This window comes from Erpetoichthys calabaricus, chromosome 18 (genome assembly GCF_900747795.2).
Source record: "Erpetoichthys calabaricus chromosome 18, fErpCal1.3, whole genome shotgun sequence".
Taxonomy (NCBI): domain Eukaryota; kingdom Metazoa; phylum Chordata; class Cladistia; order Polypteriformes; family Polypteridae; genus Erpetoichthys; species Erpetoichthys calabaricus.
Genome location: NC_041411.2, coordinates 47,492,083 through 47,507,579, shown reverse-complemented (window position 1 = coordinate 47,507,579; position 15,497 = coordinate 47,492,083). Strand labels below are relative to the sequence as shown.

The window sequence follows — 15,497 nt, the reverse complement described above, 5'->3', positions numbered from 1 at the left end:
AGTTATATTCTTGGATAAAAGCGCACGTGTTTATTTGATATTTGGAATAAAATCTTCACACATTATATACTTTACGTCATTATTAGTATAACATGGAAAAAGTTTCTGCTTTAGGTATGTGTTCAGCATCTCTGGCCTTGCATTTATTTTCTTTCATCCTACACTTATCCAGCTCTTTGTAGACACGGAACAGATATGAAATGCATGTATTCCAAATAATGATATACTGTATTATTTACCCTATACAACTCCAGGAACCTCACACGCAGATAAGGTGCCTTGGCTTGAGCTGGAAGAACTTTTACCCCGAGCTGAGCTCAGTCAAGGCTGGGGATGGGACAGCAGGGTACTTGCTGCTTGTGCTGATCGACGCATTTACAAAACAAAAGACGCTGATGGAGAGGTGCGAAGAGATTTAAGGTGGGCCGGGATTATGAGTTTTTTCGTAGGCTTCAGGAATTCTAGTGTTAGGCATAAGACTGACATAGTATACATACTCTTGACTCAGTTTAGTATACTTTAGATTGATTTTTTTTTTTGTGTGTTTTGTGATTTAAAGTATGATAATATTGGCTTCACTGTAATTTTACTAGTAACTTTGAAATGGTTTCCTTTAAAATAATAAAGAATAATTATTTTCAAATTTTTCCACTAATGAAAAATATCAGTGAAAGTTCTTACCTACTGTAAATACAAAATTGGATTATGAACATTTGCAAGAGCAGGACTCATTCATAATCTAATACACAACTGAATATACAGGAATGGGCAAAAGTAGGTTTACAGTTCTTCATGTCTTTTTTCCAGACAAACGTTATGAGTATTACAATATCTTTTTTAACTTTATTAACTCAAAAAAATGTCACAATGGCACAGTGCACTTAGGTACGATCTCACAAGTGCTCAAATTGCCAGCCTCGTGCACTCACAACTGTAAACCTACTGTTGTCCACCCCTGTACGTGTAAAGCTGGTTTTCTTTACCCACAGTCTAACGCATGCTTTCTGGGATCACAACACACATTATGGGGGATATGCCACAAGAAAATACATGCATTAAATAAATAAATACATTTACGCATGCACTTATATTTCCTCTCTGTCTCCCTCTAATGGATAACCTAAGCATCTAATGTGACATTCACAAGTTCAAAATAGTTTAGCTACATTAACATTTGATCATATCAGAGGTAACAGTGTTATAAGAATTAAACAAAGTTTATAGCTTTCATAAAATGTCATAGGGTAGTCTGGATTTTACTTAATTTAACTACCCAAAAAGAATTGTCCAGAGTATTGTAAAGTACTATTATTAAAGAGATCAAAAATTTTAACCTTGTTTAATTCCAGTATTATTAAATATTAACAGAATTTAAACAATTGGGGAAACTGCAATAAATAGAAAATGCAGTGCTTAATTAAGCCTGCCACTTAACATTTAGGACATACTTGATTGTGGCTGGAATCACTTATAGTCAGGCCTTGTTGAGGTCAACAAAGACTTGCTTATCAGCTGGAGAGAAAGCTGTCATCTAAAGAGCCGGTGGGAACTAAAATAGAGACTAATACTTCATGGTTAAGTGTGCAACTGACAGGCGGACAATAAACATTTCCCCTAAAACTCTTCAGATTAGTTTCTTATACAAGAGACAGAAAGTATGTAAAAATGATGGAGGGAAGATAAATATTATTTGAGACAAGGAGATAAGACCATTCCATAAAAAGCAGAATCAGTTGAGAAAGGGGAGGGGGTGACATGGTGAGGAACAGGAGGAGGGATACAGAAGACTATTAAAATAAAAGTCAAATAGAGCATTGGCATTTACTGCTGAACCTTACGAATGTATAGTATTGTTATGGGAATACTCTTGCTGATTTTAAAATTTTAATTAAAGTGTTCATCAACTCTGATAAGGAATACAGTTCTTTAGGACTAAAACATGCTGAAAAACGTCAACCGTCGTATCAAAAGACCCAAACACAGACATCTGGTTGAAGAACCTATATCAACATACAAAGGAAAACTGGTGTCTCAGGCACATTTGGATTATGTCTACGTACACCCAGGGGGTGAGTCACATTACATGTCTGACCAAATTACTCAACGTTCTGTCGTGTGAAGGGTATTACCATCATACGTTTTAAAGTCAAAGAGTAGGTGCCGTTAAATTAAGAATTCGTACATGTGTAATGCATTTCTGGATCTACAGTTTATAACATTGTTACTAACAACAAGTAACTGGTCTTTCATATGATTGCAAAATATCCCAATTTGGAAACTGTATAGAATAGAAAGCCTTTATTGAGCAGCAGCAGCAGCATGTATGAGTCTATTTCCCAGCACTGAGCAAACATTACTCAAACCACCTTAATTTGCTTATTAAAAGTAATAAGTTTGTGCAATAAATCAGTGATTCTCAACTTCAATCTTTAGGTGACCCCTGTGGTTCCATTTTTGTTCCAACTAGTTTCACAACCAAGGAGTCCTTTCACCTTCTTTTAATCTCATTGTTTAATTAGCAGTTTTTCTTTTTTTCTGTTTACAGTAGTGAAACACTTATAAGATTTTTGTAAATATTTGTATTAATGATTTAGTCTCTTTTGCCATTTGCTACTATCAGTTCACCTTTTCTATGCACCATTTGCCCTCTTAATTGTGTCTTAATAATTAAAATTAATCACAAGTGGAGTAGACACCAGGGCAAGTGACAGAATGCTGAAATACCGCAGCTATTTCAGTGTTCTACCCACTAGCTTGCTCATTAGTAAATAACACACTAAATAAACATAATAAGTAGAAAACTGAAATAAAAATGAGTATAATAATGACACTTTAAAAAATAAAAGACGAAAAATTGACTCAGGGTGACATTGGAAATCTTAAAAACCAAGTTAAAACAAAGTATTCCCGATGCTTGCTACATTTAATACAATTCCTAACAAATACACTTTTGCAATTTCTCTCTGTGCTCCTGTTGGAAAAATAAGAAATGTAACTGACCGTAGTTCAAATGTTGAAAGTCACCTTGAATAAAGGTGTCAACTAAATAAGTAAATAGTAATAAAATGTAGTCAATCTATTACATTTTTAACATCAGTTAATATATCAAATGGTAAATTCAATGGTAGGTCTTGGAAAATTTTGTAAATAAATTTAATGTCTCCTCTAGAATGCCACAAACAACCAATATGCAATTTGGGTTTGTTACAACCATTTTCCCATTTTTAATTAAAAACCATACACCAGATCTCATTATGCAACAATAAAATGAGATATTGTGAAACAGAAATGTGTGTCCTTGGTAACAGAGACATTGATGCTTGGCATTGTTGTATTATGTAATGTGATGTATTATTTTGCAGAGAATAAACATGTATGGTAGAATGCTGTTTTGATTGTAAGGCTAGACTAAACCAAATACTGCTATTTTTGTAATCCCTCATACTGTATGCAAACTAAAGAAAAAACATTTTCAGTCTGGACTGTGTGATGCTTAATATTTCAGAGGCAGAGCTACTGTAAAAATGTATTGAATTAGCTGTGTCTCTGCAGGATGCACAGTGATGGTTGTCTGTCTCTGAGCAAAATTACATTATTTCAAATGTGTCTTAAATAGGTGCCTGTCATGTTGCTGCAGCAGCAGATTTCCTTTGTTGCCATATTCTAAACAAATTCTTGCCTCTAACATATGTGCTGCTGAGGCACACTGAGAGCAACATTTAAATGGGAGAAATTCTTTCCTTGCTAAAATTTAATAAGAAAACATTGAGCCCATTTCTGGATACCAAACACTGTGAAAGCAATAATGACATAACACTTTAAAATGGCTGAAGTACAGTACAATGTGGTCCATCACACAGTATTAATCATATTTTGTTTAATTTCAAATGGTTTAAAAAGTACAGAACCATCTTCTTTATATACGTTATTACATACAGTGTTTATGTGTTTCATTACAGTAGAATACATGTATTGTCTTCACTTGTGCTCAGCTCACTTACTTCTAAAATGCGGCCAATCTGTTTGCAGAAAACAGACTGATGTTGTTTTAAAGTTTTAGAAAAAAACTGAAAGGGCATAAACCCAGTCTTTTGTAAAATGTAATATTGGCATGCTAGAAACATGTCAAGAATGTTGTAGCTTCACTTTTGTGCATCTGTTATCAATACAACATCACATTCTCAAACCATTTAACCCAATTCTGAATGAATGAGGTCCTGGCAACACTGAGTACAAAGGAGGAAGCAACCATAAACAGTCTAATCTATCGCAGGGCCCATTTATTGAATCTAGGGACAATTTCAAATCACCAAATAACTTAACCAGTACTCTACATATCTGGAGGTGTGGGAGAAAAAAAATGGGAGTACAAGAGAAAAAACCAAGCAAACACAGGAAGAAAATGCAAAATCCACAGACAATGACCAGGTGCCAGATCTGTGAGGCAACAGTGCTAAACACTGTACTACTGCATTAGCCATGAGTAAGACACACAATGTTATTTAGGCAAGTAATTCAGAGAATGCCACGATAGTACACAGAAAACACATTCAATGCAGCAGACAAGAATTTTGCACGCGAGGCCATAAAGATCATGGTCTCCAAGTAGCTGCTATGAATTAATATAGTCCTAAAAACATTTTACAAGATTTTTCAACATTTCAAGAAGCATAAAGCAGTAAAACTATTTTAAAGCTGCAAACATGAGGTTCTAGTGCTTTAAACAAGGGGCAATCAATGTTCGTGTAGATGAAGTTTTAGCTACTTTAAGGCTGATTAATGTGAATTTACATGTTACTAAAATTATTTTTTTGAACACCCAGGGATGTGTTCAATTTTTTCCTATGAAGAATACTATGGCTTGGGTCTAATTATTTTTCCTTATCCAGGGGATTTTATTTTTATTTTTTATAATGCAAATTTGTTAACACACTACCATTTTGTTTTACTGTGGGTGGGACAATTTCATGAGTATACCGCTAGGACATACCTCCCAATTGCCGAGGGTGTGGTTTTGTGCAAATAATGTATAATGTCATTAGCGTGACACATTAAATCTGGGCACGTTTCTTCTGCTGTCAGTGATTTAACAAAAAATTGTACATGTGTACAGTTCTCTCTCTTTTATTCCTTGGTTTTCATTGTTTTGTGTGTTCCTCTTTACTACAAAGTTGTTTTCTAGTTTTAGCTTACTAGGGTGTTGTACCGTGTTATCATCTTGCCTGAAGAAGGGGCCTAAGTTGCCTCGAAAAGTTGCATATTGTAATATTTTTAGTTAGCCAATAAAAGGTGTCATTTTGCTTGACTTCTCGCCAGTTTCAGCTTAGTATTTGCTCTTTTTGCCTTTGAGGTAATGATCCTCATTTTGAACTTAACTGTTTCATTTCCTGGTCTCAATTTTCTCTGTCATTCTCTGAGTTTTGGGCCTGAACATAACACTGCTGTGTTTTAGGAAATTATGCGCGCCATCATAATCCAAACAAGCTAACTAAACTGTTTGATACAACTGTAGACTTACATCAAAATGTCATGGTGACCTGCTTTATTAATGTTCTTGTTCTTGCTGAACACTATGGTAAGTTCATTTTATCTTTTTGTGATATCATTTAGTTTATTTTTCATTTAACCCAAATCAGGGTCATAAAGTGCTGGAGCCTATCCTAAAAGTACTGGTAAGGCAATGACCAACCCTGGAGAGGGTTCTACTTCACTGACATACATGCACGTACACACACACACAAGGTTAATTTAAAATCACTGATTCATCTAATCTGCACATCTTGGGAAAAGTGAGAGAAAAGCAGGAGTACCTGAAGGAAAGCCGATGCAGACTTGGGGAGAACAAGCAACAACATCCGGGCATGCAATTCAAACCAGGATGCTGCATCTGTGAGGCATTGGTGCCTCCCAGTCTGGTCCCTACTAAAAATAATTTAAAATTGAAAACTGAACAGAAATTTTTACTTACGACCAACAGGTGACAGCTGAAACACTGAAAGCTATTGCTTTTCCTTTTGAATTTCATAGCATACTTGACAACTTGAAATGAAAGGACAATGTGCTTTGTCTGTTATTATGTACTGTATGAAATTTAAGAAATATTGCACATTTTAATTCTGTATGCAAATCACGTGCCTTCATTCATTTTTTTTTTTAACTTCAGCAGAAAGACAAACATTGTAAATGGGTCCAATGCAGAAAGAAAGAATAGATATAATTTGAAATGCTAAAAATACAAATGTTCATAAATAAATGGACAAGATGTTCTGATATATCCATGATTTGGGCAAAAATCGTATATAGTATCGTATATTCCACGATACAAAGCAAGAGAGGGAGGGATGAAACAAAAAAAGGAATAGGTTTACAAAACACTTGCTGTAAACAACAACGACAAAAAAAAGAGGGAAATCTCTAAAAATATGACAAGATCCTCAGTGTCCACTGTCACTCACACAGGAAGGACTGGAATCACCTAAACCAGTGTTTCCCAAACTCAGTCCTAGGGACCCACTGTGGCTGCAGGTTTTTGTTCCGAGATTCCTAATCAGTGAAAACACCTGATAACACTGAGTTCATTTAATTAGCTGGTATTATTTATCTTTTATGCTACATTCAGTAAAGCATAGCCACATGATTTTTACATGTATAAGACATTTAGAAATATTTCTGCTTTTGCTATAGATTTAAATGCTTAACTCTCTTTTGTTGATTTCATTATATTTTGCCCTTTCTCTGTGCAGTTTTCCCTCTTTGTTGTATCTTATTAATGACATTAAAAACGAGCAGAGGAGACGCCCAGGCAAACAACACTGAATAATCAAAGGCTGCAACTACTTTAGCGTTAGACCCACTAATAAGTAAATAATGGATTAATTAAACAATTAGAACACCTGGAAAAGTAGATTGAAAATCTAGATGAAAATATTGTTAAAAAGAAAAAAATACATTATTCCCATATAACTGCTTGGTCCCAAAACATATAACTTAGGAAATAACACTTCACTTAAATTAGCCCAGGAGTTCAATTACAAACAGAAGCTGGTTGGAACAAAAACCTGCAGCCACAGTGGGTCCCCAGGACCGAGTTTGGGAAGCACTGAAAACTATAGTGGCTAAAGTGTGAGAACTTAAGTTCTGTAGTGAGTCAGCAGTGTTTATCTTTTGTATTGAAATTAGCAACAGACAAAAATAAAATTTTAGACCTTGCCTCAAACTTTCAAAATAATAAAACAAAAAGTCTGTTTTTTAGCTGGTTTTAGCATATCATTGTTAATCACTTTTTAAACTAAAAATGTTATTTAAGTAACATTATTTGTTACATATTTCAGACCATTGTTTCTTATCAGAATAAAATAGAAAAAAGTATACACAGTAATTTCCTAGCTGTCTTTATTATTTTTTCTGCCTTACTCAACATTATTGTCATTTTTAATAGCTAAAAAAGTCAACGTGAATCACAAAGGGTATAGTGAAACAGCTTTTGGCATACATTTGTGTTTTACTAATTAAAATTGTAAATTACAAACGGTGTTTAACTCAATTAGCAATAGAAAAAGTATGTTAAAGATAAAAAATGAAATAAAATTTATTCACTGTGAAACCTGTATGTGTACCAGTGTAATATTTCAATGCTTTTTGTTAAGGCTGCCTTCCTTACAAAAGTCTTCCAGGAGAAAGCCACAAACTGGGGAGAAGAATGTTCCACATAAAACTTCAAGGATTGAAGGCTTTATGTTGACACAAACTTGGGTTCGCTTCCCGGGTCCACCTTGCGTGGAGTTTGCTCCCACAGTCCAAAGACATGCCGGTTAGGTGCACTGGCGATCCTAAATTGTCCCTAGTGTGTGCTTGGTGTGTGGGTGTGCCCTGCGGTGGGCTGGAGCCCTGCTTGGGGTTTGTTTCCTGCCTTGTGCCCTGTGTTGGCTGGGATTGGCTCCAGCAGACCCCGTGACCCTGTAGTTAGGATATAGCGGGTTGGATAATGGATGGATGGATGCTGACACAATGTTTTCTTCTTCTAAGCAATGTATAGAAGCAATTAAAAATGCAAATAAAATCTTATGCTATTTTGGTAAAAACAGTTAATATTAATTGAGGGATGTTATGCATTAGCGAGACCACATTTGTATTATTGTGTACAAATCTGGTCACCATACTACAAAAAAGACAGAGCAGCACTTGAAGCTGTGCCAAGGAGCGCAACCCAGGACTTAAGGACATGTCGAACTCTGACTGACTCACAGAATTAAACCTGCTTAGTTCTGAGCTGAGGTGTCCAGGTGGGGAACTAAGCCAGGAGTTCAAAATTCTTAAAGGAGTTGATAAAGTAGATGCACCAGAAATTTTTCAGCTTAAGGGTGAGGACACTAGTGGGACTTAAGTGGAAATGCATTTAGGTCTGAAGCCAGGAAGTAGTTTTTTACATAAAGAGTTGCTGGAAACTGAAGCAAACTTCTGAGACATGTAGTTAAAGTCTTCACAACCTTTATGAAGTATCCAGATAAGATATTGAGATAGCTTGGCTATTACCTAAACAAATTAGCTGGAAGGACTGAATGGTCTCTCTCATTTATTAAATTTCATATGCCCTTAAGGAGCAACCCAAGGTGACATTGAGAAAGCACAAACCCAAGGTGACATTGAGAAAGGTAAATGCTGTCAGGTATAAGGACCCAGAAGGGAAAAAGGTTGTGTTATCAATATTATAAAGACAGTGGCAGTCTGGATGGGGACTTTATATACTGTATTTCACCAAAGCATGAGAATGCAAGTGAAACAGCAGAGGTATGAGGCACTTGGCCTGCTATTTAGAAAGACAGAGGGAGTCTAGGGGGCTGATAAGAGTGTACAAGTCCCCCTGACCGACTGTTGTCAGCTCAAGGTCCATAGCTGGGGAGGCTGAGGCAAGGTTGCCAGTTCAAGGCACAGGACTTGGGAGGCCTGATTTAATTGTTTGAAAATTGACTAATTTTTCACAAAATGTGCTGAAGACGTCCATGTCTGTTACTTTCAAACTAGTTTCAACATATAACAGCATATGTAATCCATAATAATTCATATTGCTATACCTGTTTTTTTATCTTACCTTTGCTTAATGTTACTTTGAAAAGCAAAGGAAACCATATGACTGCTTGACCGTCTGTAGAAATCACTGGGAAGGATATGCATAGTTGAAAGCTGGTATTGGTGATATTGATACATCATCCTTATCACTCAGCTTCAAAAGTGACAAAATCTGTAGGAGTATACACATGTTTTTGATTAATTCATTTATATTTCAAAATTTATGCTGGGGTAAAATAGATTCTAAGAGTGATGACAGCCCTGAGCAGGAGAAAAGTCTAAATTTGTGTATGGGAAACACTAGAAGAACAAAGGTATTACATGCATATTTTAGGAATGGCAAGTGTGGTAATCTCAACAGTATCTGCATCTACATTGCTGTGTTTATTTTTCCACTGGTTTATATGACTCTATAAACCTATAACTCGCAATAAAAAGATAATGTGAACTACTTAAGATTAACTTTAAATGAAATGAAGCATTCCCAGTTAAAATCTTAAATCTTAGTTAAAAAATAAACTTAACACTTCTTCAATCAACTGTAATACCTTTATCTATCTATCAGTTTGTGTGTGTGTATGAAATATAAAAACATGTGGACTGGGACCCTGTTCTGTTCTGCATCCTGTGTTGGGCCACTCCTGCTGCACAGAGAGGCACAACCTTGCCATGCTCCAAGAATAGATTATTTTCAGTGCTTTAGAAAAAAAAAAGTGAATGCTAATATTAAATATGAAAGAAAAGCATAGTATCCGTTATAGCTAAATAATTTCACAATTATTTCACAATTTCATGCATTTTATATTGTATTTACTACCTTGTATCCAGACCTGCAGAAAAAGAATCTAGACCCCCAACATCCCTGAAGTGGATTAAGAAAGTTTGGAGATGTTATATAATACTGTACTGCACTGTACATAAGTTAAAGGCTATTCACTGAATGGAAAAGCATAATAGAAAGGTATCAATATATTAAAAGCAATGTCACATTTATAATTAGACTAAATGAAATATAAAAATAGTGGTAAATGTATTTTGACTTCCAATAAGAAAAAAAGTACTGTACTGGATGGTTCTGCAGTCATGATGGCAATATGTAAACTGAAGTATACAAGTGATTTAAGAAGCAAAGTTAAGAAAAATTACATTAAGAAATTACACAAGAATCAACATGACATTTTGTTATCTTTTGATTTTTTTTTTTTTGTTAATTCAATTTTGTTCCTGGAATTTTTGTCATGTTCCCACAGACCTCTAATTATAAATAGTCAGAGCCAACAAGATAACAAGCAAATCTTGGGAGAATAGTCTGACCACCATATATAGCTTGATGAAAGTACATTACAACAGCATGTGCCCTGCCTGTCTAGGGAGAGGAAGTGTCCTGCCAAGTGTATGATCCAGGCCACCAGCCTAGCAGCCCAGATAAGATATATATTTAAAAAGAAAAAAGTATACTGTACTATAAAGCTTGTTATCTATAACCTGTAAAAAGTTAATAGTTGATTTTAAAATTAAAACATTAAACAAAAACATGTTTTCTATCACTCACTGTACAATTTTGTTTTATCTTCAGCACAATGAAATTTCATTTTGAAATGAGAGATTTTAACATTACAATATTAGGTCACAAACTATGTATATCATTATCTGTTATATAAGACCATACTCGTAGCTATGATATTTGTACTCCAGGGTATACAATGTTGGTTAAATAAGTATCGTTAGGCAATGAATTGTAACTAAAACGGAAATTCTTTAACTGTGTACTTAACATTACCTACAATATTTGCTCAAGACATTTTTGTTACAGCATAGGCAAGGATAAGTATAAAAATAATATGTTTTGTTAAACATGATAGCCTGCCATTTGACTATACCCCTGAAGATTACAGCAGCAGACTTGTACAATTTCTTAATTTTTTACTTTTAAAATCATTCAGATACTGAAAACCACTAGAGGGCAACTGAGAGCTCAAATTACAGCTTTGGGAAAAGCATGCATGCTCACATGGGGTATTCAGTTTGCTTTTCACTGCACTGTTGAAATGGATTGTAAATCTATCATTAGAGAAATAGTTATGGCCACAGCTACACAGCATGTTTTTTCTGCCAGAACCAAAAATAAGCAGTCTGGATTGCTACTTGTTAGTAGATTGATATTTCTGATTTAGCTGCTCACTGCCACCAAATTAACTTCTTTATGAGAACAGTGAAAATCATGAAAACTCACAGGCATTTTCATGATTTTGAAATTTAGCTTTATAAATACGTTTTTACCACTTTGAGAAGAAATATGGATATATACATCACACTCTTTTCTCCTCCTAGAGGTAAGATGTAAAATAAGAAAAATAAAAAAAAACTTCCTTCAGTATTAATTTTAGTGATGGACAAAAATACTTTTTACTTTACTGTATAAATAAATTTTAAGCTGACCAAAAACATTTACTCTATTCTTTGGAGCATTTCACCACACTATTACCAGCAGATCAATGAATTTACTAACGGTGAACTACAAACATGATAAATGGCAAACTACATAGCAATTTTGCTTCTCAGTATATTCTAGATGTGAAAAAACATTTCCAAACAGCTAATGAGATTTTACTATCTATGATCAAATTTCTACTAAACAAAATATGTAAAGTGTCCATTTAACAGAAAACAGTGTCACTGAGACAGAAATTCTGAGATGAAACAATAAAATGTTTTTCCATAACCAGCTACACATGACAAGAGCAACGTGCTTATAGAAAATCTCCTGAAATTTGGGTACCATTTATTTGTGGTGTGCCTGAAATAATGAATCTTACATTTCAGGTTATTTCAATGACAATATGAGTGACATTTTTTGTGAATTCCTTTCAGTGGTTAAACATATTACATGGTATTTTACAGACACAACATAATCCCTTTACATACAGTAGTCACATATTCTGACAAAGAAATGTCTTCACTTTATCTATATATTGAATATGTGCATTAATAGCATGTTGAAGTTATCCTCATTTAAATCAAAGAAGTTGAAATGGCTAAAACCAGAATTGATTGGAAAGTGTTTTAATATCTACACTGCATTCAGAAAGTTTTCTGACCCTTTTATTTTTTCACATTTTTTTATGTTAATCTGTTACATTTCCTTATGTAAAAAATATAGAAACAATGAACATATATAGTATATTAATGTCACTCCCCAGTATCAGTGTATGGAAACTTACTAGGATGTTTACTTTTATACTGTAGCACCCATAAAGTTAAAAGTTTTGTATTTTCATTTTGTAATTTCTTCACAATCATGGTATATATTAATTTGCTACATAAAATTGTGCTGTAAAGGAAGGTTTTCTTTTAATAAATATAAATATATTAAAATAAATATATAAATATATAAAAATATTTAACAAACATCAAGTCTGTTCTTGCATTTTAAAATGTATATGAAAGAGCCAGAGTAAAATTTGAAAACAAAAACCTTAAAACCAAATGCATCCACGTTGAAGCAGCAATCTGTGTTTCTAGGGCTTGCTCGTGTCAACAAAGTACACTAAAAGTAATACATTTTATCACAAATTCTTGAGACAAGGATTCATATTTTGTTCGACTGTTTGCTTGCAGGGTTGTAGTGGGTTGAGTTTTGACACACAGACAATGTAACTGTGGAAAACGTCATATTTCCTTTGCTTCAAACTACATATTACCCTGCTTGTATCTCTGCTGTTTTTTTCAATTGTTATATTTTGACATGGCTTGGAACAAATTATGTTCTGCAATGGAAGAACTGTCAATTGGCCCTGAAATGATGGTATCAGTATGGAATTGCCATGATTCAAATTATGTGAAAGTGCTGGTGGCATGTGCATACTCAAATAAGATTATTTTCTTAAATGTGTAATACTGGCTCAAATAATGACACAGTGGTTTAACTCTTTTAGGGCGGATGTCGACTTTTGTCGACAGGAGGGCTTGAAGGCGAATGTCGACAAAAGTCGACATCCAGGGATAAAGGGCGACAATCAGCTGTTAATGGCGACAAATCTCACTGTCACGTCACAGGCATTCCCTCTGTGCTTGGAGGAATGCTAGACTCGTTGACTCGGCAAATAAACATTGCGTGTGCGTGAGTTGCGAAATGTAAACAAAGGCAAGATGGCACCGACATGTGAAAAGGCAGCGAAACAAGTGCAGAAAAGAAAACACTTGGCAGACGTTGGCATTACTTGATTTTTCAGAGTCGGACTTTATTGGCAGTGATCAGGAGATCGAGCAAGAGAGTTAGAAGCAGGCATCAGCTGATCAGACACCAGCCGATGCCGCGCGAGCGGATCTGCTGCCAGTTGAGTGCCTTCGCGCAGCCGATGCATCTACGGCAAGGTTCGCATGGGATAAATACACATACATTGATCCGTTGAGAGCCGATCTGGCTACCGGAGTTTACAAGATGGCATGGCTTGCTGTTGGACACGACAGATCACCAGCTGCTGGAGTTCAGGCTGCTCTCTCCTGATGCTGCTTTTCAGCTACTGTCAGACGAGACAAACAGGTAGGCAGAGATTTTTTTTGAATCGCGGGCTGCGTTTGCATCGCATTCTCGTTATTCAAAGTGGAAACCCACAACGAAAGACGAGATGAAGCGCGCTGTGGCATTACAAATAGAGATGGGACAGAACTGGTGATATAACTTCAGGGAGCATTGGTCCAAACGTGTTTTGTCCCCTGGTGGCTTAGGTACGTGCTGCTGCAAAGTTTTATTCACTTCTGTAATAAACAGAAGCAAATCCCATGGGGTGAGCCAGGCTATAATGCCATACATAAAGTTCATAAAGTTTCAGAAGATGAAAAGAGGTGACAATACGGTTTTCATGCAGGCAGAAAACTTGGTGGCAGTGGCATGGCACGATGGCAAATGGGTGACTTGTCTCTCTCTACAGTACACACTAACAATATATGTGAGAAAGTGCAGCAACAGACAATTGAAAAATAGGCATCAAAACAACACATATTGTAAGGAGTGCAATGTGGCAATGACTGAAATTGGCTGCTTTGAGCGAGATCAGACTTTGCTGTGTAAAATGTATGTGATATGTATGTGAAATCATAGAGAATTCAGGCTCATACAACATGCAAGACAGTAACATTTGTCAAAAGTAAATATTTTTTGTTGATTTGATATGTTAAACAATTGCTTTGTGTTCTTTTTTAAAAAATGTTAGTTTTTGGAAAAATATTCAGCCCTGGGAGAAAAGAAACAAAAAAAAAATTAGCCCTAAAAGAGTTAATGACAGATGAACACTGAAATCAAATTTTTGCCTATTACAAGATTAATGCGGAGTAGCAGTGTGGTGCATGACTGTGACAATAATAGTTTTCCCATATTTTGCATACATAACAATAAATCTGAATTGAACTAATGACACTTTATGGCTTTTTTTTTTATGAAAGCCTTAGATTTTTGAATGAGTCTAGGTCACCTGCGCATCAATACTATGTATTGTGCCAATGAACCCTCAACACTACATACTTTGTGTGTAGTGCTGACATGCAGAATAGAAAAATATTGAGAAAATGAAAAAGGTAGATTTTGCTAAAGAGCCAAACCATAATGAAAAACAATGTGGCTCCATAAACCAATGATTGAATTTTATAGAGCATGCTGAGGATAAGGTACAGTAAAAAAAGAAACCACAATGTTTTTGAGTGAGCAAATATAATTAATTAGTAAGTTTCCTTGTTTCTAATTAGTAAACTGGTACCCAAGCCTACAATATGATGAGATAGTTCTGAGTTGCGATTTGTATCAATCTTAAATCTTTTGATTGTTTTTATTACAAGTTGTGATAATTAAGTGTAACATTTTTGCAATTCATATTTTGGGGATGAACAGTGATTTGAAGACAAGTTTCAAACTGAAACCATGCCCCAGAAGTTGAAAGGTCATCAGGGAGGTCGATAATCAACAATGTGCAGCATGTTAGCAGTGTTCTTTTAAAATGGTCAAATATGACAAAAATATTTTGTTTTTTTTAACCTTTCTTAAACAACATGGATAAGTTGTTTCGTAATATGAGTGCAACTTCATGACATGGATCAATATTCTATAACACTCCTGGCTTAAAAAATGGATGTATGTGGTAAGTTTTAAGGCTTTTTTTCATGTTTAAATTCTTTCACTTTCATTTTTAAATGTATGAACAGGCAAGTAAGAACACAATTTCACAAACTATTACACACCATGATTGTGAAGAAAAAAATTTGACTTGAAAAATGCCAAACTTATTCTTTAAGTTAAACAGTGCATGTCTGAGGACTCATATAGACTGCTGTGTTGCTTTGTACACCATATAACAAAAAAGATATTATGGCATTAAAGAAAACAGAGAAGATTAAATAAATTTATTCCATGACTAAGCTTGCATCAGATATGAGGTAGG

The 15,497-nt window shown here is 35.0% G+C and overlaps 2 protein-coding genes across 2 annotated transcripts in view; one reads left to right on the top strand and one right to left on the bottom strand.

Annotated features, from left to right (window-relative positions):
• dcp1b (decapping mRNA 1B) overlaps positions 1-15,497 on the bottom strand; it is a 191,758-nt gene that overhangs the window by 60,307 nt on the left and 115,954 nt on the right. The window lies entirely within an intron of this gene.
• cacna1c (calcium channel, voltage-dependent, L type, alpha 1C subunit) overlaps positions 1,808-15,497 on the top strand; it is a 1,063,887-nt gene continuing 1,050,197 nt past the window's right edge. The window contains exon 1 of the mRNA XM_051921415.1: positions 1,808-2,069. Coding sequence (XP_051777375.1) covers positions 1,940-2,069 — 130 coding nt within the window. The 5' untranslated portion in view covers positions 1,808-1,939. The remainder of the gene's footprint in view (positions 2,070-15,497) is intronic.